The 23,579-nt window shown below is 40.9% G+C and overlaps 1 protein-coding gene across 2 annotated transcripts; it reads right to left on the bottom strand.

Annotated features, from left to right (window-relative positions):
• Positions 1-18,748: 18,748 nt before the first annotated feature.
• On the bottom strand, positions 18,749-22,438 carry LOC127740616 (uncharacterized). Of its 2 annotated transcripts, XM_052251779.1 has the most exons (4): positions 21,713-22,438; positions 21,540-21,605; positions 21,323-21,459; positions 18,749-18,978 (listed from the first exon to the last, which is right to left on the bottom strand). In XM_052251779.1, the coding sequence occupies exons 1-3, from the start codon at positions 22,173-22,175 to the stop codon at positions 21,335-21,337; spliced, it is 654 nt and encodes a 217-aa protein (XP_052107739.1). In that variant the 5' UTR covers positions 22,176-22,438; the 3' UTR covers positions 18,749-18,978; positions 21,323-21,334. The 2 variants fall into 2 exon arrangements, 1 of the variants encoding a protein (XP_052107739.1); XR_008001272.1 differs by lacking the exon at positions 21,323-21,459.
• Positions 22,439-23,579: the final 1,141 nt, after the last annotated feature.

Raw genomic sequence — 23,579 nt, 5'->3', positions numbered from 1 at the left:
AAGGGTGTGGAGCTCTGTTGTACCTCAAGTTTCAATGCAATTACTACTATTTTCTATCCAATTCGATTTATTCCTGTTCTAAGATATTCGTTGCACTTCAACTTGATGAATGTGATGATCTGTGACACTCATCATCATTCTCACCTATGAACGCGCGTGATTGACAACCACTTCCATTCTACCTTAGGCCGGGCGCATATCTCTTGGATTCCTTGATCAGAATCTTCTTGGTATAAGCTAGAATTGATGGCGGCATTCATGGGAATCCGGAAAGTCTAATCTTGTCTGTGGTATTCCGAGTAGGATTTCGAGATTGAATGACTGTGACGAGCTTCAAACTCCTGAAGGTTGGGCGTTAGTGACAGATGCCAAAGAATCACTGGATTCTATTCCAACCTGATTGAGAACCGACAGATGATTAGCCGTGCTGTGACAGAGCATTTGGACCTTTTTCACTGAGAGGATGGGATGTAGCCATTGACAACGGTGATGCCCTACATACAGCTTGCCATAGAAAAGAATGATGAAAAACTAGAAAGAAGAAGTAGGGAAGCAGAGATTCAGAAGGAATACAGCACCTCCATACATCTATCCGAAATCCCCACCATTAATTTACATAAGTATTTCTATCCTATTTTATTTATCTTTTAATTATCTAATCCAATCACATTTGAATCAGGCTGATTGAGATCTACAAGATGACCATAGATTGCTCTATACCAACAATCTCTGTGGGATCGACCCTTACTCACGTAAGGTATTACTTGGACGACCCAGTACACTTGCTGGTTAGTAGTGCGGAGTTGTGACAAAGTGTAATTCATGTTTAAGAGCACCAAGTCTTTGGAGCCATTGTTGATGATCACAATTTCGTCCACCAGTGACCCACGCGACTGCGTCACATTCTTCTAAAGCCCACTCACGCGATCGCATGCCCCATGTGATCGCGTCACTTAAAATTTGGCACTAATAATAATTTGAACAGAGAGTTGTGCAAGCGCAAGGCTGCCATCACACCAGTAGCATGAATTGTGTCACGCGACCGCGTGACCGACGCGACCGCGTCAATCAGTATCAGCGCATGTCGCGCGACCGCGTTCCCCACGCGTCCGCGTTGCTTGCTGATATACCCCATTTTGAGGGTTTATCTTGTGTTGATTTCAAGGGTTTTATCAATAATTCCACACGCTTTCTATATGAAAATACAAGACTTTGTGTTCCTTTCCTAATTTTGCCTCATGGATGAAAACATGCTTATTTTGCACTAAATTAGGTACATTTCTAATCTTCTCTTGGTGCCATTCGATGCCGTGACCTGTGTGTTAAGTGGTTTCAGAATATAGGGCAAGGATGGACCGGAAGAGAGAAGGAGGACGGGTGCAAAGGAAGGAAGCATGGAATTGAACTTTGGAAATCTCAGCATGGGCGCGTACGCGCACTTGACGCGCCCGCGTGGATTGAGCAGCTAGAAGTCAAAGCCAAGAGCCAAGCCACGAGCCGGCTTGCGTAGCGGCTAGGCCATGATCTTTGTGGGCGCGCACGCGTACGTTACGCCTCCGCGCACATTACAAGATGCACCGTGGGCGCGCACGCGTACATTGCGCGTGCGCGCCGATGTTCGAATGTGATTTTTTAAAGAGCCACGTGACTTGGGCGTGGAGGCAGTTTGGAATCCCATTTTGGGGAAATGCCTTGGCGGGAAAAGTTTAAGAAGACCAAGGGAACAAGGGTTAAGGACTTCTTAGCTCATTTTCTAGATTCTAGATATTTTGGGGAGATAGTTAGTTACACTCTTGGAGAAGGAGAGAGATTCCAAGCTCTCACTAGGGTTCATCTTCATCCAATTTTTGAATTTTCATTCACTCTTTGGTTAGATCCATTGCAATTCTCAATTCATTTTGTTCATGTCATAGATCTTCTTCTCCAATCTCAAGTAGTGTTTGTAATTGCTCAATTCTCATAGATCTTGGATTCAATTTTGTAGTTTTGGATTTAATCAATTCCTTTAGAATCTCATTTCCATTGTTGTTCTATGTTAATTGTTGTTAGTCTCTTGTGTTGAAATACTTTTAATTCTACTTTCTTCTCAAATTTACTATGACTTTCACTCTTGCTCACCAAATGTTTGATAAAATGCCAATACTAGTTATGGAGTAAAAGTTTCTTACTTGGCATAGGGTTTGGGCCATTAGAAGAAGTTGAATAGTTGTGTCAATTGTTGATTTAGAATTAGGGATTGCTAATTGACTTGGAGTACACTAAAGCTAGATTTCCATAAGGTAAAGCTAGGACTTGTGACTCAAGTTGATTACTCTCATTTGACTTTCCTCTGTGCCTAGGGGTTAACTAAATGAAGCAAGGCCTAATTGTTATTAATATTGAATGAACTATAAGGATAGAATTTCTAATGCCAACCCTAAGCCAAGTCTTTTAAGGATTGATTGTTTGTTTTCTATTTTGCTAAAACCTTCAAAGAATCATAACAAGGTTTCCTAATCAATAAGATGCACACTCTAGCAATTCCAAGGGAGGACGACTCGGGAGACTAGTACTCTCGGTTATAGATTGTAGGATTGTTTGGTGCGACGTTTAAGTGTCGATTAGACTATACTCACAATTATATTCATCATTGAATTCTAAATCGACATGCTAAATTTCGTTTATCAAAATGGCGCCGTTGCCGGGGAACTTGCTTAGTGTGCCATGTTATTGTTTGGAATAAATGTGTATATATGTACATAGTTGCATTTCATTGTAATTTGTTCAAGTGACTAACCCCTCATCGTTACCATGAATCTCACTTCCCCTTGATTGCATGACACGTTCACAACCGAATCCGAGCTTAGTCCCTTTTGATCCAGAAATAGAACGAACTTTGTTTCATATTAGACAAGCTCGGAGGCGGCTAAAATTCGGGAAAGGTGAAGAGGTCTTCACCGCCTCAACCACCTTACTAAAAGTGAACATTGAACCGTCACTCAAAGAAGGCATTAGTCATACTTCCATCAATATCACTAACAACTCTTCTTTCGTTTTAGGTACTAACACCATGGATGCTCCGAGGAGGGTTACCATCAAGGAAGCGGGTGCACCGGATTATGTCCTTCAACCCCTTCATGTAACTCACCCCAACTTGAATGCAAACTTTGAATTGAAGACCGCTTTGATCAACCTCTTACCTAAGTTTCACGGGCTTCCACACAAGACCCTATTCGACATCTCAAGGACTTTCATCGTATATGCTCAACCACTAGACGGGAAGGATCCGATGAAGTTGCTATATGGTTGTTTTCTTTCCCTTTCTCTCTTGAGGACAAGGCGAAAGAATGGTTCTACACTCTATCTAGTGAAGTCACCTCTGATTGGGACCTACTTCGAAGAGGATTCTTGGATAAATTCTTGCCTCCGGAGAAGATGGATAGGCTAAGGAAGGAAATGTCTTGTATTGTGCAAGGTGAAACGGAACCGCTATACGAGTATTGGGAATGGTTTCGTAAGCTACTAGACGCATGCCTTAATCACATGCTTGACACTCAAGTATTGCTTGGATACATATGTCAAGGGATGCGAGAACAAGATAGAACTCTCTTGGACACCTCTAGCAATGGTTCTTTGTCCAAATATAAAACAGCGGAGGAGGCATGGCAACTTATCATTGACTTAGCCGAATCCAATCAACATATGAGACGAAGAGTCAACCGCCCGAGAACCGTGAATGAGGTATCAACTAGTAGTGAAACCACCGCTCTAACTCAATCCTTGAGCGAAATGATCCATCTTGAGGCAACTCCAATTGAACCAACAACAACCACAATAACCTCAATCATACCAACAACAACCCCCACCCCCTCAACAACACAATCAACAATTGGTCCCTCAAAAAGTGTGTGGCATTTGCTCTTGCTATTCCCACTACACGGATGAGTGCCCAAGCCTTCAAGAAGACAACACTTTGGCGGCTACCCATAATTTCTATGACCGCCCAAATCAAAGGTACTACTAAGGCGGTAACCCTAACCAAGGGCACCCTTATCAAGGAGGAAGCTACAATCAAGGGAGTGAGTACCACAATCAAAATTGGAGAGACAATCATCAACAAGGGAATAGGGACAACAACAACAATGGAGGAGGTCAAAGATGGAGCAACAACTCACAAAATTTCTCACAAAATCGGCCACCGTACAACCAATAAAATCAACCATACAACCAACAAAACCCACAAAGAAACTACCAAACATACCAACCACCACATCAAAGACCACCACCCAACCAATCACAAACCCCTCAACTCACATATGCAACCACCCCCTCCAACCAAGACGAAACACTCCGGACCATCATCCAAGGCCAAAAGGAACTACAAAACACACTTGCTTCTGGCCTCACCGGCCTCACCTCTACACTACAAGCTCTTCTTGCACGAATGGATACACCATCAAACCCCACTCCTCAACCCCCAATCCAAAGCGTCATTCCCTCTCAACCTCAACCAAATCCTAAGGGGGGCATCAATGCCATCACCCTTAGATCTGGAACACAATTAAAAGAGAAGGGAGCAAAAGACTCAAATCCTATCACAATCGCCCAAGAGGAGGAGAGAATATATATAGAAGAGGTAGAGGAAGAGGAGACACCACAAGTTATAATTGAGGATGAAGCTCAACCAACAAAGGAGATCCCCAAGGCCAAGAGAACCTTGGAAGAAGAAATTGCTCAACCACTCCCATTTCCAACACTTGCAAAGAAAGCTAGGAAGCGCATGGAACTCGACCCTAAAATGGTAGAAATGTTCAAGAAAGTTGAGGTAACCATCCCCCTCTTTGATGCTATCCATCAAGTTCCTAGATATGCAAAATTTCTTAAAGACCTATGCATGAACAAGGATAGAATTCTTGAATTGGAAACCATCCCATTGGGGAGTTCTATTTTCGCTTTAATGGGGACATTGCCCGAGAAGTGTGATGATCCGGGCCCTTGTATGGTCACTTGCACCGTCAATGGAGATCGATTGTATGTGTGACCTTGGAGCATGTGTTAGCATCATGCCGCTCTCCGTCTACTGGGTATTGAAGTTGCCACCACTAAAAAGGTCGACGGCAAGATTTGTCCTAGCGGATAAAAGCATAATAACCGTGACGGGTGTTGCAGAAGACGTATTGGTGAATATCAAAGGGTTGGTGTTTTCAATTGACTTCTATGTCCTTGAAATGCCATCAAGCGAAATCGAGAGAGCATCATCTATCCTACTTGGAAGACCATTTTTGAGAACTTCTAGATTTAAGCTAGATGCCTACTCGGGAACCTACTCATTTGAAATAGATGGGAGAGTCGTAAGTTTTAGCCTAGAAGAAGCAATGAAGCATCCACCGGAGAATCACTCTCTATTCCAATGTGACCCAATTGACAACATGGTTGCCGAAGTGCACCTTGCAAAGTTAGATGAGAAGTATATGATTGAAGAAGCAAATGAAGGTCCAAGCAAATTGAACACCACACACCATACAAACCATCCGGAAACTCAAACTTCAAAGAATGACAAAAAGATGGAATTGAAGCCATTACCACCCCATTTAAGGTACTCATATCTTGATGAAGCCCAAGAGCTCCCCATGATAATTGCAAAAGAGCTAACTCCTCAACAAGAAGAAAAATTGCTAGATGTATTGAGAAAAAACAAAAGGGCAATTGGGTGGAGTTTGGCGGATCTAGTGGGAATAAGCCCCCAAGTATGCGAGCATCGCATATTTTTTGAAGAAGGAGTAAAACCGGTCCGACAACCTCAAAGGAGACTTAATCCAACCATTCTTGAGGTTGTGAAAAAAGAAGTCACTAAGCTACTTGAAGCGGACATCATCTATCCTATCTCGGATAGCGAGTGGGTAAGCCCGGTCCAAGTGGTGCCAAAGAAATCCGGGGTGACAACAATCAAAAATGAAAGTGGTGAACTTATAGCGACAAGAGTGCAAAATTCTTGGAGAGTATGCATAGACTACCGAAGGTTGAATGCGGCCACAAGAAAAGATCACTTCCCACTACTGTTCATTGATCAAATGCTTGATCGACTGGCCGGTAAATCATATTATTGCTTTCTTGATGGTTACTCCGGATACTTCCAAATTCACATTGCTCTAGAGGACCAAGAAAAAACCACATTTACTTACCCCTTTGGAACGTACGCTTACAAGCGTATGCCATTTGGCCTATGCAATACACCGGCAACGTTTCAAAGATGCATGATGAGCGTATTTGCGGATTTTCTAGAACAATGTATGGAAGTTTTCATGGACGACTTTAGTGTGTACGGTGATTCATTTGAGCATTGCTTAGGCAACCTTGAAAAAGTCTTAGAGAGATGCACCAAAACAAACCTTGTCTTAAATTTTGAAAAATGTCATTTCATGGTCAAACAAGGCATTGTTTTGGGACTTATAGTCCCAAAAGAAGGCATCTCCGTAGATCCAGCAAAAATAAGTGTCATATCTAGTTTACCTTACCCCTCCTCCGAGAGGGAAGTCCGTTCTTTTCTTGGACATGCAGGATTCTACCGGAGATTCATCAAAGACTTTAGCAAGGTAGCCTTACCTCTCTCTCGACTACTACAAAAAGACACTGAATTTGAGCTAAGCAAGGAATGTATGGAAGCATATGAAAAACTTAAAGTAGCATTGACACAAGCCCCTATTGTGCGAGGACCGAATTGGACTCAACCATTTGAAATCATGTGCGATGCCTCAAATTATGCGATAGGAGCCGCGTTAGCACAACGCGAAGGTAAGATTCCCTACGTCATAGCTTATGCTTCCAAAACACTAGACGGTGCCCAATCCAACTACACTACAACCGAAAAGAAACTCCTAGCCATTGTTTTTGCTTTGGACAAGTTCCGAGCCTATCTTCTTGGTTCCAAGGTTGTAGTGTACTCGGATCACGCGGCACTAAAGTACTTATTGGCCAAAAAGGAATCAAAACCGAGATTAATTCGTTGGGTGCTTTTGTTGCAAGAATTTGACTTGGAGATCAAAGATAGGAGTGGTTCCCAAAACTTAGTGGCGGACCATCTAAGTCGCCTCGAACACACAAAAGGCGACACCACCCCTATCAATGACTCTTTTCCTCTAGATGGTTTGCACGCAATCTCGGAAGTAGTTCCTTGGTATGCCCCAATAGCAAACTACTTGGTTTCACGCACCCTCCCTCCCAATCTCAACAAACATCAAAAGGATAAGCTGAAAAGCGAATCCAAATACTATGTTTGGGACGATCCCTATTTGTGGAGATGTGGAGCGTTTGGGACGATCCCTATCTGTGGAGGTGTGGAGCGGACCAAATAGTCCGACGGTGCATACCCCAAACCGAATTCCAAGCAATCTTGGACGCTTGCCATGCTTCCGAAGGAGGTGGCCACTATGGCCCCCAAAGAACGGCAAGAAAGGTCCTTGATTGTGGATTTTGGTGGCCAACACTTCTCAAAGATTCTTCTCTCTATTGCAAATCTTGCCCCCAATGCATTCGGTTTGGAAATATTTCTAAGAAGGACGAAATCCCCCAACTAAATATGCTTTTTTGTGAAATCTTTGATGTATGAAGAATCGACTTCATGGGACCATTTCCAAATTCTAATGGCTTTCTCTACATCTTGTTAGCCGTCGATTATGTGTCAAAATGGGTGGAGGCAATCCCCACCCGAACGGATGACGCTAATGTGGTGTATTCTTTTGTGAGGAATAATATCATTTGCCGCTTTGGCGCCCCAAGAGCAATCATAAGTGACCAAGGATCCCACTTTTGCAATAAAAAAATGGACGGCCTCATGAGAAAGTACGGGATCATACACAAAGTCGCCATGGCCTACCACCCTCAGACAAACGGCCAAGCTGAGGTTTCTAACCGGGAAATCAAACATGTGTTGGAAAGGATTGTGAAGCCGAATCGGAAGGATTGGAGTGCTAAACTCTCCGATGCACTATGGGCATATCGAACGGCTTACAAAACACCCATTGGCATGAGCCCCTTCAGGCTTGTATATGGTAAAGCATGCCACTTACCGGTAGAAATCGAACACAAAGCTTATTGGGCAATAAAGGAATGTAATATGAGCTTGGGTGGAGCCGGACTAGAGAGAAAGCTTCAATTAGCGGAATTGGAATGCTTAAGATTAGAAGCTTATGACAACTCTAGACTTTACAAGGAAAATATGAAAGCCATCCATGACAAGAACATTAGGAGAAGGGAATTCCGACCCGGTGACCTAGTCCTTCTTTACAACTCAAGGTTGAGATTACTACCCGGAAAGCTTAGATCAAGGTGGGATGGACCCTACCAAGTGGAGAAAGTAGAACCTTATGGGGTCTACCACTTGCACCACCCATCAAGTCCAGACATTTTCAAGGTAAATGGGCACCGTCTCAAATTGTACCATGGTGAGCAAAGAAGGAACTCCAAGGAATTTGAAGTATTCCTCTTGAGGGATGCCTCTCTTGAACAAGAACTTTGAGCTAGTGGAAGTCCAACTTAAGGACGGTAAACAAAAGTGCTAGGTGGAAGACACCCCACCATGGTAAGATCTTCCTTTGTACATAACCATTGCATCATTCCTTGATTGACAAATTGCTTAACACTTGCCTTCATGATTGGTACCTAGGGTAGTTGTAGTTAGATTTCAATCCTAATTTTGCTTCATTTGTTGAGTTCACTTGGTAGTATCAAGTTACAACATCCTTCTATAGTGCTTAAGTGGCTGTTTAGAGGGTTGGAATGCCATAAGTGGTGCAAAAACATGCAAAATTTTGGAAAAGGCACCCTTCTGCGCGTGCGCGCACCTGGCGCGCGCGCGTCCTTGAAGCATTTGTCGACCATCCGCGCGGACGCGCACCGTGCGCGGACGCATGGATCGACAAAAGCGACCCTCCATACATTTTCCAGAGAGTTAGGCCACTCTCAGGCCTGCACTAAGCCACCAGCCCACCACCTCTGCCGCGTGCGCGCACCTGGTGCGCACGCGTCCATATGCTCGCAACACGATGTGCGCGCGCGTGCCTAGGCCGTGCATGCGTCCCTCGTCCTGCACCCTCCTCTAGGCCACTTTATAGAGAGTTAGGCCCACCCCAGGCCCATCTCATGCCTGGGGCATAACCACATTGCCGCGCACGCGCACGCGCCAATAGCCCTGCAGCCAACTTCTGGTACTTCGTCCAGAGAGTTGTGCCAACACTAAGCCACCCTTGTGCTACCAGCACAAGCGCATGGGCGCGTCCGCGCAACGTGCGCGTGCGCGCCCTTAATCCACCTCGCTTCTTTGCGCGAGCGCGCACCATGCGCGCACGCGTGGGTGCTCGACGCCAACTTAATAGGGAGCACACTTGCCCCCTTTCATCCTTCTTCCCCTTTTCTTCTTCTCACCCCCTCTACTACCCCTCTCCCCCTTACCCTTTCTCCTTTTCTCCAACCACCTCCGACCACCTACCTCCGGTGGCCCCTACATTGCCCCTCCATCCTCCATCATTCCACTTTACAACCCCCTCTCCCACACCCATTTCCATCTCTCTCAAGGTACTTTACTAAGCTCCCCTCTTGCTCCACTCCTCTCTTTTTGATTCTTAATCTTCAATTTCAATTTGTTTTAGGTAGTCCCTTTCTTTTTCCCCTAAATCTTTTTAGCTTCCTCTTTGGGGTGTTTTCGTTTTTTTTCCCATTTAACTCTTCATAGGCATTTGGGTCCTACATTCTCTTGCATTGATAGATGAGATGTGTTGCTTGATTTTCTTACACCCACTGTGCACTGTAATCATTAATATGGATTGTGGAATGTTACATTGCTTTCACCTTCATGTAATTACATGCTACAAAAGGGATGCACGCCAAGTGTTTGAGAAAAGGCATACTTGAGTTTTGAGCCTATTTTGACTAATTGCCTCTTAACTAACCACCTTTGGGTGCATCCCCACATTCTCCAATCCATCCACTCACCTTTTCATAAATTGACTCCCACCTTGGTATTTGAGGGTGTATGCCTCTCATGCTTCTTACTTGCATGCTTAAACTACCCTTGCACCACATGCAAATGATTCGCCTTGCTCATCACATGTTATCTTAGTACATGTTACAGCTGTCATGTAATAATGATACCCATACTCTTATGGCACAACTCTTTATTTGCATAATCGCATTCAATTACGCTTCTTTGGGTTTAATGTATCTCCTTCCTTTGCTATCACAGGATGGTAATCAAAAGGAACAAAGGGAAAGCCCCAAAGAAGCCAGCTTCCAATAGAGCGCGCCAAGAACTAATGGCCAAGCCACTCCTGAAGAAGGCTAAGGGCCCCGTTGATGTTCTAGAGAAGGGCAACCCTCCAAAGGATTCAAATAAGTTCCCTAACCGCTACTGCGAACTTGTTTACTCAAGAATGATTGAAAGGAATTATCACCCGGAGCCTCTTCTAGTCCTACCGGCTCACCTCACTCCGATAGTGATGCCACACATTGACCGGAGGCAATGGAGGTTCCTCTTGAGGCAACCAAAGGAGGCCAATCTCTCATGGGTGGTGGAATTATACTCCAACTACCACTTACCCCTTCTCACATCAATATTTGTGCGCCGGAAGCAAGTGTCAGTCACAGTGGAAACCATCCGCGAAGTCCTTGGGATTGGGCCATTGACGGATGGATATGATGCGTACCAAGAAGTCTTGACTGCATACGATGACCGTGCGTTCGATTGGAGCGCGATCCTCCGCGTAATTGCTTTACCCGACGCATATTGGATTCGGGGGACCATAAAGCAACAACCAAAAGGTTTAGATGCCTGCTACCTCACTCAAGAAGCCACGGCATGGGCCCAAATTCTAGCTCACTACGTGCTCCCGAGCACCCACGGGTCATCCATTACCGCCGAGCTTGCATTATTGATATGGTGCATCTTAACCGAGAAACCGGTCGACATTTCGCATGCCATTCACCAATCCATGGGGCGCATTCATGCCAAGGGAAATCTACCATTCCCTGCTATGGTGACCGAATTAGTTGCAATGGCCGGCGTCCACCGAGAGGCTAAAGATAGGAGAACCTCAATTCCGGTCGAGGGCGATGTTATTCCGACCAAGAGGTGCCTCAAGCCTCCGGAACTCACTAAGGACATCGGACTACCCACACCAACCCGCAACACCACCACATCATCCACACCACAAAAATCAGCCACCCAACGCCTTGAAGACCTGCACAAGAAGTTGGACCGTTATGAGAGGCGTAACCAACGCCGATACGCTCATGTGAAGAAACTTCTAAGCGTAGTCACCCCACCTATGGAGGAACCAGATATCTCCACATCCACCACAACTTCAAGCGGAGATAGCGATGACATTGGAGATGAGGGACACTCGGGACTCGACCACCCATTGCGCCTAACCTATAGCACGGAGGACCGTGCTAAGTTTTAAGTGTGGGGAGGTCGGCCGACCGATCTCCGTAGGTAACACCCGAATAAATACCCCTTTGTAATTAGGATAGGTTGCATGATTAGGTCTTATTTGACATAGATTGCATGATAAGTCTACTTAGTTGGAACAATGAAACTTTTTCTTAGGAAACCAATACTTTGGGGCAACCGTGGCACTGCCAATTTCGAATATTTTGATGCCAAAATTGCATGAAGAATTATATCTTGGAACATGGATTTTGAGTTAAGAACACAAGCTAGTGAGCTTTGAGCCTTGTTTTGTGGCTACATCTTATAGTCACCTACTCTCCTTCTTGTGTGAAATTGTCCTCTCTCTATGAGTGTGATCCTTGCTTTGTTTGAGTCTATATGTCCATTATTCCTTGTATTCACGCATTTATATGATTGAGGCCATCATTTTATTAGCTCACTTACCCAAATAGCCTTACCTTTTATCATCCATTTTAGCCAATTTGAGCCTACGCTTAACCCACTTTGTTCTTAATTTAGCACATTACAAGCCTTAAAGCGAAAAACAATAAATGTCCCTAATTTGGATCTTTGATTGGCTTGGGCTAGTGTGTGTGAGTATCATTCAAGTGTGGGAATCCTGGGACATTGGAGGAATAAAAGGGTAGTTTTGTATTTTTATTGAAAATATTGGGAATTGGGTACATGCTCATGTATTGATCAAATGTATAGACCTTATGCATTGATGCCCTTGTATATAGAAAAAAAATTGGGAAAAACAAAAAGGAAAAATAATATGGAAAAGAAAAAAAAGAGAAAACGATAGAAAAAGAAAGAAAAAAAAGAGAAGAAAAAAAAGAAAGAAATAAAAAGGGGACAAAATGCCCCAAAGCAAAGTGTAGTCCAATAAAATCAATGCATAGGTGTTGAGAAATGAGAAAGAAAATGCATGAGTATGTGAAAGGGTGAAAAATGGGTAGTTAGGTTAGAATTTAATTGTATAGGATGTCATAGGTTAGGTGGAAAGTTTAAGCTTATCAAGGATTCAAATTTCAACTCACTTAACCAAATATGCATCCTACCTTAACCCTAGCCCCATTACAACCTAAAGAAAAGACCTCATGATAATTGTATGCATGCATTGAATAATTGTTGATTGTTGGATGAAAAACAAATCTTGGAAAGCATGATTAGGGGAGGATTGAGTGAACCAACCCCAAACACCGAGCGACTAGAGTGCAAACACTTCCGGTGAGGGTTCGATGCTCAATTCCTTGATTCCCGGCTCTCACGAGCGTTCCTCATGCAAAGTTGCATATATTGCATTTGACGCTTAAAAATTGGTAAGTCCTATATATTGACCACCATCGGACCTTAGGAAGGTCGATTTGTTCCTAACCAAGTAGATAATAGCGCTAGTCATAGTTGCATTCATATAAGTAGGTTGCACTTCATGAGCCTTACACCTTTATGATCCCTCGGTCTTTTGTGTTTCTTTTGCATTTCTCTAAGCATGAGGACATGCTAGAATCTAAGTGTGGGGAGGTTGATATACCCCATTTTGAGGGTTTATCTTGTGTTGATTTCAAGGGTTTTATCAATAATTCCACACGCTTTCTATATAAAAATACAAGACTTTGTGTTCCTTTCCTAATTTTGCCTCATGGATGAAAACATGCTTATTTTGCACTAAATTAGGTACATTTCTAATCTTCTCTTGGTGCCATTCGATGCCGTGACCTGTGTGTTAAGTGGTTTCAGAATATAGGGCAGGGATGGACCGGAAGAGAGAAGGAGGACGGGTGCAAAGGAAGGAAGCATGAGAATTGAACTTTGGAAATCTCAGCATGGGCGCGTACGCGCACTTGACGCGCCCGCGTGGATTGAGCAGCTAGAAGTCGAAGCCAAGAGCCAAACCACGAGCTGGCTTATGTAGCGGCTAGGTCATGATCTTCGTGGGCGCGCACGCGTACATTACGCATCCGCGCACATTACAAGATGCACCGTGGGCGCGCACGCGTACATTGCGCGTGCGCGCCGATGTTCGAATGTGATTTTTTAAAGAGCCACGTGACTTGGGCGTGGAGGCAGTTGGGAATCCCATTTTGGGGAAATGCCTTGGCAGGAAAAGCTTAAGAAGACCAAGGGAACAAAGGTTAAGGACTTTTTAGCTCATTTTCTAGATTCTAGATATTTTGGGGAGATAGTTAGTTACACTCTTGGAGAAGGAGAGAGATTCCAAGCTCTCACTAGGGTTCATCTTTATCCAATTTCTAAATTTTCATTCACTTTTTGGTGAGATCCATTGCAATTCTCAATTCATTTTGTTCATGTCATAGATCTTCTTCTCCAATCTCAAGTAGTGTTTGTAATTGCTCAATTCTAATAGATCTTGGATTCAATTTTGTAGTTTTGGATTTAATCAATTCCTTTAGAATCTCATTTCCATTGTTGTTCTTTGTTAATTGTTGTTAGTCTCTTGTGTTGAAATACTTTTAATTCTACTTTCTTCTCAAATTTACTATGACTTTCACTCTTGCTCACCAAATGTTTGATAAAATGCCAATACTAGTTATGGAGTAAAAGTTTCTTACTTGGCATAGGGTTTGGGCCATTAGAAGAAGTTGAATAGTTGTGTCAATTGTTGATTTAGAAAAGCCAAGTCTTTTAAGGATTGATTGTTTGTTTTCTATTTTGCTAAAACCTTCAAAGAATCATAACAAGGCTTCCTAATCAATAAGATGCACACTCTAGCAATTCCAAGAGAGGACGACTCGGGAGACTAGTACTCTCGGTTATAGATTGTAGGATTGTTTGGTGCGAAGTTTAAGTGTCGATTAGACTATACTTTCGATCATATTCATCATTGAATTCTAAATCGACATGCTAAATTTCGTTTATCACTTGCGCCGCACAGCTTACCCTAAATTGCCAAAATATCTTATCTTTTCTTTCCCAATCCTAATTTTTCCCTCCCTCCTTTCTTACTTACTTCTTCTTCCCTTCTTTCCCTTCTCATTCTTCTTATCTTTCATTTTATTTTACTTAATTTATTTGCATATTTCATTCATTGCATTTTTTAATTTAGTGCATATTTTTCATTTCTTTTCTAAATTTATTATTTTTCCTTTGGTGTTGATTTTCTTATTTAACTGTTGCATCTTTTCTGGTGTCATTTTGATGCTTGGTGACTTGTTTTACAATGTTGGGTAATGTTAATTTTCTGTCAATGTCAATCTTTTATACCTGTATTCCTTTTGCATTGGCATGAACTTACATTGTCTTTCATTATCCACTCTCTTCCCCATTGTTGTACATTTCGTCCCACTAGCATGCCATGGCTTCTATTGTTTTCTCACGTACATGTTGAAGCTTCCATGTAAATGAGACCCTTATCATTTGGCATTAACCTAACCATACTTCATTTATTTTCTTATCTTTATTTCTGGGTTACTTTTCTTCCCTATTTTCTTTCAAGATGGCCACCCGAAAGGGAAGCGGAAGACGTTTACATGGGGAGAGAAGAAAAGTCCATCTACACAATCTTTGGAGAAAAGCTTCAGTTGGAACAACCCGTCCACCTGCACATCTTAGCATGCACCGAGGACGGTGCAATCTTTAAGTGTGGGGAGGTCGATACCGACTTCCGTGGGTTAGTTACTTCCTATTTTAACACCAATGTTTAAATTTCTTTGTTAAATTAGTTGTTGCATTTGCATATGTGTCTGATTTTATGCATTTAGTTACTACTTGGTTAAAGTAATAATTTCTTTTGCAAGAAACTTTTTATAGTATTTCACTAATTTGAATAAAACTTTTTGAAAAACTTGTTTGAAGAAATATTATTTTGGAACATAGTTTAGAGCTCGAACACACAAAACCAGTTAGATTTTGAGCCTATTTGATTGGTTTCATTTTATCAACCAATATTTATTTTTGGTGTGTGTTTTTCTCTCTAAAATTGTGATCTTTGTCTTGCTTAATTCTATATTTCTATTGTTTGATGTATGCATGCACTGATATGATTGAGGCCTTTGTTTCACTAAGCTTACATACCCATATGGCCTTACCCTTTCATTATCCTTTGCAAACCAATTTGAGCCTAATATACCCATTTGTTCTTTACTCTAGCTCATTACTGACTCTAAGCGGAAAACAATAATGTCCTTAATTTGAATCCTTGGTTAGCTTAGACTAGTAAAAGTGCTTATGGTTTAAGTGTGGGAAAGTTGGGTTTGAAAATATTTGGTTTGAATAATTGGGTGTTGTATATTTTAGTGAAAATGTGCAAAATAATGGTTGAGCACATGTTATTGCATTTAATACTTTAATTATATGCATTGAAAAAAAAAAGTGAAAAAGAAAAAGAAAAGAGCAATTAATAAAAGGGGACAAAATGCCCCAAAATAAATAAGTGAAATCAATGCATATGAGCTGTACTCAAAACTTGGAATGCATAAATATGTAGTAAACACAATTGATGGGAAGTTAGATTTTGTATTTTAATTAAATGGATTGTCTTAAGTTAGGTGGAAAGTTTATGTCAATTAAGGATTCAGATTTTAGTCCACTTGGCCAAATACAATCCTACCTTGACCCTAACCCCATTACAACCCTTAAAAGACCTCTTGATTTGTGTATTGGTGCATTAAATTTTTGTTGATTGTTAGATGAAGAGCAAGCTACAGAAAGCAAGATTAGTAGAGAATTGAGAGAATTGACCCTAGACACTTGAGAGTTAGAATAATATACAATACTAGTAAGGGTTCAGTGTTTAATTCTATGTTCCCTGCTTTTATGAGCTATCTTCTTCTTGCAAGTTATTTATATTGTATTTTATGATTTGAATTAGTGAAATCTGATTTATGTTTGTCTTGGAGAACTTATTTATTTTTAGCCAAGTAGGTAGAAACATTTTGCATTTAGTTGCATTCATAGGTTGCATCTCATACATTCTATCATTCCTCTTCATCTCTTTATAGTTTCTCTTGAGCTTAGCATGAGGACATGATATTGTTTAAGTGTGGGGAGGTTGATAAACCACTATTTTATGGTTTATCTTATGCTCAATTGAGTGGTTTTTATCAACTCTTTACCCACTTATTCATACTATTTGCATGAGTTTATGTTTTCCTTCCGGATTTTGTGCTATGATTGAAAACATGCTTCTTTGGTCTTATATTTGTTAATATTAATCCTCTTTTATTACCAGTAGATGCCGTGATATGTGTGTTAGGTGATTTCAGGGATTACAGGGCATGAATGGCTTAGAGGATGGAAAGGAAGCATGCAAAAGTGGAAGGAATACAAGAAGTTGAAGAAATTGCTAAGCTGTCCAGCCTGACCTCTTCACACTCAAACGACCCTAACTTGAGCTACAGATATCCAAATGAGATGGTTCCAGTTGCGTTGGAAAGCTAACATCCGGGGCTTCACAACGATATATAATTTGCCATAGCTGCCCTGACGCCAGGTGACGCGAACACATGGATCACGCGGCCGCGTGACCTGGGAGGAACACAACCCACGCTAACGCGTGGACGACGCCTCCGCGTCACTCTTCTGCGACCTGTACGGACCAGAAAGCACTGGGAGTGATTTCTAGGCTGTTTTTTACCCAGTTTTTAGCCCAGAACACACAGATTAGAGGCTATAAAGTGGGGGAATGCATCCATTCATAATCATGCTCTCATAATTCATAATTTTAGTTTTAGATGTAGTTTTTAGAGAGAGAGGTTCTCTCCTCTCTCTTAGGATTTAGGTAGGATTTTTAGAAATTAGGATTTAATTCGACTCTTCATCAGGTTCAATATTTCCTTTACTTTATATTTATCTGTTATTTTAGATACTTTAATGCTTTTATTGGTATTTGATTTATGTTGCCCAATTGGCTTATGAACTTTTCATGTTAGGATTATACATTATTGAGATGTTTTTAGATTTATGATTTCAATTCAGCTTTCCACATTTTTGGTCTTGGTTAAGAAATTTTTATTTTATAGTTATTATTATTTTATTTTACTTGTCATTCAACTAACTTTTTACCTTAATCCAAAACCCCAAAACACACTTTTTCATAACTAATAATAAGAACATACCTCCTTGCAATTCCTTGAGAAGACGACCCGAGGTTTAAATACTCGGTTATCAATTTTAAAGGGGTTTGTTACTTGTGACAACCAAAACGTTTGCACGAAGGGATTTCTGTTGGTTTAGAATCTATATCTACAACGTGACTACTTTTATAAAATTCTTTACTAGCAAAAATCCTAACGTCAGTGACCCTAGGATAGGAATGGAATTGTTAATGTTGTGGATTGGTTGAGATGGATTGTATTGATTATGTGATCAATATTTTTGGAGGTTGTGATTGATGCTCTTGTTGATGAAGTATGTAATTTGTATGTGATATTGATTGGTATGTATAATGGTTGATAAAGTTGAGTATTGTTGGAAATTGAAATATTGAATATGGTTTGAATTTGAATTGTTGAGTTGAGATTGATGAAGAATGAGAATTGGTAGGTTGTGGGATGAATGAGGAGGTTGGAAAAATGAATTTTAAATGTTTGATGCTGATTTGGTAATGTTGGGTTGGTCTTTAAAAGGGTTGGAACTAGAAAGTTTTGGAAAATGGAGGTTTGTAAAGTTTTATGAAAACCATAATTTTGTCCAATTTTGGTGGCGCATAACATGATCTCCGGACCTCTAATTTTCATCAAAATTGTTCAGAAAGAAAGCTTGGTTCGAGATGTTTACGCCGTTTGAAGAACGAAGGAAAAATGTTTTAAAACAAGGAAGTTATGCGTGCTCAAAGTTTGGTGTACAAAACTGAAAATTCTGTACTTAGCAGCTTTTTGAACTTCTGCTATGCATGTGTACGCGGGGAACACACGCGACGTGGCCATTAGACATTGTCCAAGGGGTTCGCGTATGCGGGCATGCACTTTTCTTTGGTTGCATACGCGATCACATGGCACGCGATGCGAGCAACCAGTGTGTGTTATATGATTATAATTGAAAATTACTTGAGTTTTGGGGATGCACAATAGAGGGACAGTCCAATGGTTAGCTACCTGGACTTGTCAGGTTAGCTACCTAGATGAAACTCATTAGCCATAGGACAGACATGCATCATATGCATCTATGTGTTTATTTGGTATGCCTTGTTTGGATTGCCTAACTGATTGCATAAACTATTTGTGTAACACCCTAACTACCAAAACTCACGCTTCCGGCTGCGCGACTCTGATAGCTTGGACATTACGACGATACTTATACTATTTAATACTAAAATATGAGCCTGTTTAAAACTTTTTACCGCAATATCGTTCCCAAAATACTTCATTCAATAACGTACATCCATGGATACCATACAACTTACAAAAACTCATAAAGAGTACATCCATATATATACATATATATAAATAATATTACAAACATTATCCAATACAATTCCTACCCCTCTTACAGAATATATAAGGATAAAGGCGAGGGTACAAAGATAATAATCTAAAGCAATACAGAGCATCTCAACAACAACTAAATAAACTTTTCGTGACTTCTGCGCCCATATCCTGAAAGGGAAAAAATGTAGGGGGTGAGAACATCATTCTTGAAGGGTTCTCAGTAGAGGGTTTTTGGGAATTACTGTAATAGGATACGTGAAGATAAACCGTACTAGTGATTAATAACCATCTTATGCCTCTTTTCAAAAACAACGGTTTACAATAAAAGTAAAGTCGAAAATCTTTTCTAAAAGAGGAACCGTTCAATTCTCAAAAACTCAAAAAGCCTTTCAAAAAGCTTTATCTATACTGAACCATATCTTTCCAAACCGGAAACACACAAAACTGAAACCAACCATCGGTCCATCTCATTTCAACCACGGCCCTATGCCCAATCAATCCAACCATCAACCAATCACCACAATCCAACAGAGTCCCAAATGCAAACACAGATAGGATGTTCAAGCACAAACAAACAGTTACAGCAAGTAGAACAATTAGCAGTTAATCACAAAGGCAAACCACATACAATATGCACACCCAAACAATGTCACATAGATGCATATGATGCATGCCTGTCCTAGTGGCTGATGATATCATCTGTCGGTTATATAGCCAACCCGACACGTCCTGGTAGCTAACCATGGATAGAAACACCCATCGCGGAGCCAGTAGGTTTGAGCTACAACCACATTGCTACTACCCGCTCAACCCAGAGCCAGTGGAATAACCACTACTACCCAGGCAAGTATTTAAAAGCTCAACCTGGAGCGAGTGAAATCACCACTACTACCGCTACTACCCAGGCGTCACAGTCTCTGACCTGGAGCAAGTGGGACGAACCACAACCCTTGCTACTACCCAGGTATCTCAAGCATATATTCATTCAATCCCAGCCATGGATCAACATCCATCCCAGCCATCCGGCTTAAATTCATAATTCATAGTTAGCCATACGTCCCATAACTCATTCGGCAATCAGCCATAAATCAATATCATATACAGCCATTCCAGCTCACGGTTCAATCCAGAACCAGCCAATATTCATAATCATACACAGCCATTCTGGCCCATAACAAAATAGCACTTTCACCATTCAACATCATCAAATTCATAAAACTGGCATTTAAGCCATAAATCACTTTTTTTCAAGCCATTTTACTTTGAAATCAAATTTCAACTCTACTCAGCCTTGGCGTTAAAGATCTCATTTCTCAAATCATCTTAGGCTCATAAGACAAATTTACTCAAAGTGAGTTCCCTTTTTTAAAACAAATCCACTCTCGACATTCTCTTTCCAAAACTTCCAAAACCATGGCAAGTTAAGGATTTATTTCAAAGTATTCAAAATCACACATCCAACAATGGGATTTTATAACCAAAAGTTTACCGGCAGAGTCCCAAGTCTTTAGGGGAGAATAACATAACTCATTTCGTCAAATTCATTTAAAATCATTAAAACATTGGCTTTCCGATTTGAGTAATAAAGTAGGATCTAAGCCAAACCGAGTCACGTAATCATTTACTTCTTTCAAAGCCGTTTCCTTTGCTTAGGCAAAACCATCTTCAACCCCCATGATAAATTCTAGAACGTTTCAACAGTTTAAAATTGTTTTGGTCTTGCAAGAATTCAAAATTCAAAGAGTACTTAAAAAATTTCTAAAAATATTTCAAAATGAAACTTGTCAATAGACATTCAGGTTCTTTCAAAGTCATTGAAACTCCTCTAATTGAAACCCTCAAGTCAAATTCAAAAGCATTGCCCTTGTCACATTTAAAACAACTTTAAAACATAAGTTTCATCTAAATAACTTCCTCCTGAAAGAGATACAATGCCTTTCTTAAGAAGCAAGACTAAATCACAATTTCCTCTTTAATAATTCATTTCAAAAGTATGAATCATCCTTTTCTTGATAATTGAAATAAAATAGTAGAAGTATTTAACTCATCATTTTTACAAACATTTCAATAAAGGCTCAGATTTTATAGAAATTTCGACAGCATCTCCCCTAAAACTTGGACTTTGCCGCCCAGTTTGGGTCCCAACTAAACCGTTCCACAGCCTTTCCAACAGCCCAAAATCTAAAATCAGTTCAAGGCAAGCCAAATCCAACAGTCATCTCAATTCCATATTTATTAATAAAATCAACTCAACTCAAATCAATTCCCAATGGATTAAACTCGATTTCAAAGCTTTAAAAGAATTAACTTCAAAAGCATTTCATTTCACAAGACCGCACAACAATCCATTCATCAAAACCAAATAATAATCCATTCAAACATATAATTACATTCATCCAGGACAATCAACATCACATAAGGCTTATACAATCACCAAGTACACTGTTTCACATTAGTATCCATATGTAATAATTCCAATATATAAAATATAATTTTTGGAAAGCGCCTCTACCTCAAACGTAATCTAGCTACGCCACATGAACTCTTTTTCTATCGGCTCGCATTCTGTGGCAGCTGCATTCACAGTTCCATTTACTTTTACAACAGAAACGGATTTTATTCCAACCATGCGATTACCAAAACTCGAACCTAGCACGTCAATATCACGGAACTCTCAATAATCCATAACAAAATAATAGCGGTAATGATATCAAGATCAGAATACCTACTGTAGCTATAGGAAACAGAATGATGGAGTAACAGAATAGAATCAGGGACCTGTGCATCCGTCCTAGCTGCGGCAAAACCATTCCATTTGGCAAGGCAACAGGGACACCAACCAAATCAGAATAGCGGAGCAAAATAAAAATGGAACTGATTCGAGAAAAGAGAGAGCAGTTACCGGTAAATCTGGCCCAGTTCCGACGACGGTGCACAGCCGAGCAACTTACAACAATCAGAACCCACGAAGCCAGAGGCTTCAGCTGCGGTCTCCGGCGGCCAGCACAGCGGCCTGAAGCTCCGGCGACACCACAGCAACATACGGCGAGCCCAGCAGCTCTGGTGATGGACCTTCGGCGATGGTGGAGGAAAGGCGGTGACCTTCCACAACGGCGAGCCCAGCCATGCAGTGACGACGGCAACCTCGCGGCGGCTCCTGTTCGTGCATCCTCTCTCCCTGAGCGTGTGATCAGTCGCGGAGGTAGAGACAAGTTCGACGGCAAAAACCTGACGAAACCGGTGGTGCTGTGCTTCCTCCACGCTCGCGAGCTCGACGGCGGCGATGTAGTGAGGGCGACAATAGCGACACGGCGTGGGTGCGGTGGCGACAAAGGCGCGGCGGCCGCCAAGCCCGTGACAACCATCACTCGTCCCTTTCATTGGTTCTGCTCTTCGTGGCGACGATGCAGACGGCGCGATGGTGACAGGCTGAACGGTGGCAGCGACGTGGCTCACCTTCTCTTCTGAGCGCAGCTCCACCCCCTCTCCCTTGGATCCATTTTCTTCTTCGTCCCTTTTTCCCATTATTGTCGTGACCGATTTGAGAAAGGGGAAGGGTTTGTGCCTCTGCTATTGGGTCTGAGAAGAGAGCAATTGGGGTAGGGTTTCGACGGCTGAAGGTTAGGGGAAAAGGGGTAGGAGTGTTGTGTGGAAAATTAGGGTTAGGGGCATTTTTGTACTTTCATATAAGAGTAAGGATAATATAGTAATTGAAACTCAATTAAATCCAACACTAATTATATATAGAAAATACTATTTGTTCATCACTTTTCCAAATTATTTTCAATAAAATATCCAAATCAAATAACTAGAATAATATACTTAATTTCTTCATTTTCTAAAATAGCAGTATTAATATTTAAAATATTATTTATTTAATTCAAATCATATAAAATTCTCATTATTTCATAACTGCCAACTTTATCACTTAAATATAGAAAATTATCCAATAATTATAAAATTGGATAATAATCATAACTCATCTCAAATTCAATAAATCAAAACTTGCCTTAATTATCTTTAATAAAATAATTTCTAAAATTAAAGCTACAGAAATACTAAATTTGAAATTATCTCATAATAGTCCATTTTCAAAAGCTTTGGGTCTTACAATTTGCTACTTGTTTATCTACTGTATTTGAATCCTAACTGTTTTCTTGCATGTAATAATTGTGTTTGAACCAAACAATTCTAGTGGCGGTTGTGAGGTTCGGAGGAGTTGGAAAGGGGAGTGTTAGATAGCATGAAAATCCTTAGTTAGTGGCCTAATTTACTTTTGTTTTAGTTATGTTTTATAAGTTTAATTTATATGTTAGAAGTTCTAGGATTGCTTTTAACTTTTCCGAGACATTATATGTTAGATATGTGGGCACTGTTACCATGCTGAAAACCTCTGGTTCTCACCCCATACATATTTTGTAGTTTTTGGATGTAGGATGTGAGGCACCTCGCTGAGGCATGTTGAAAGCTTCTGATAGCGAAGATCTTTGAGCTTTTAGGGCTTTATTTTGGCTATATGTATATATGTAAATACTTATTATCTCCACTACTTATGTATATGGTGTTTCGTCCCTCTTAGAGGTGATTTTGGAGTAACAGGTTTTGTAAAACTATAGTTTGGGTTATTTTGGGTTCTCTTATGTATATGTGTATATATACTTATGTGCTCTGCCTGGTTTGTCTTTGCAAGCTGAGTCTTGAGCTTGGTTATCTATATTTTTTGGAACTCTTTAGTATGTATCCATGTTAGCTTAATCTTACCTTGTTTC

This window comes from Arachis duranensis, chromosome 7 (assembly GCF_000817695.3).
Source record: "Arachis duranensis cultivar V14167 chromosome 7, aradu.V14167.gnm2.J7QH, whole genome shotgun sequence".
Taxonomy (NCBI): domain Eukaryota; kingdom Viridiplantae; phylum Streptophyta; class Magnoliopsida; order Fabales; family Fabaceae; genus Arachis; species Arachis duranensis.
This window is presented reverse-complemented; position numbering and strand designations above follow the sequence as displayed.

Coding starts and splice junctions, on each gene's coding strand:
- LOC127740616 (XM_052251779.1), bottom strand. CDS start 22,175: ATGGTTGTCACGGGCTTGGCGGCCGCCGCGCCTTTGTCGCCACCGCAC. Junction 21,606..21,712: donor GAACTGGGCCAGATTTACCG/GTAACTGCTCTC, acceptor GTTTTGCCGCAG/CTAGGACGGATGCACAGGTC. Junction 21,460..21,539: donor TTCTGTTTCCTATAGCTACA/GTAGGTATTCTG, acceptor TTGACGTGCTAG/GTTCGAGTTTTGGTAATCGC.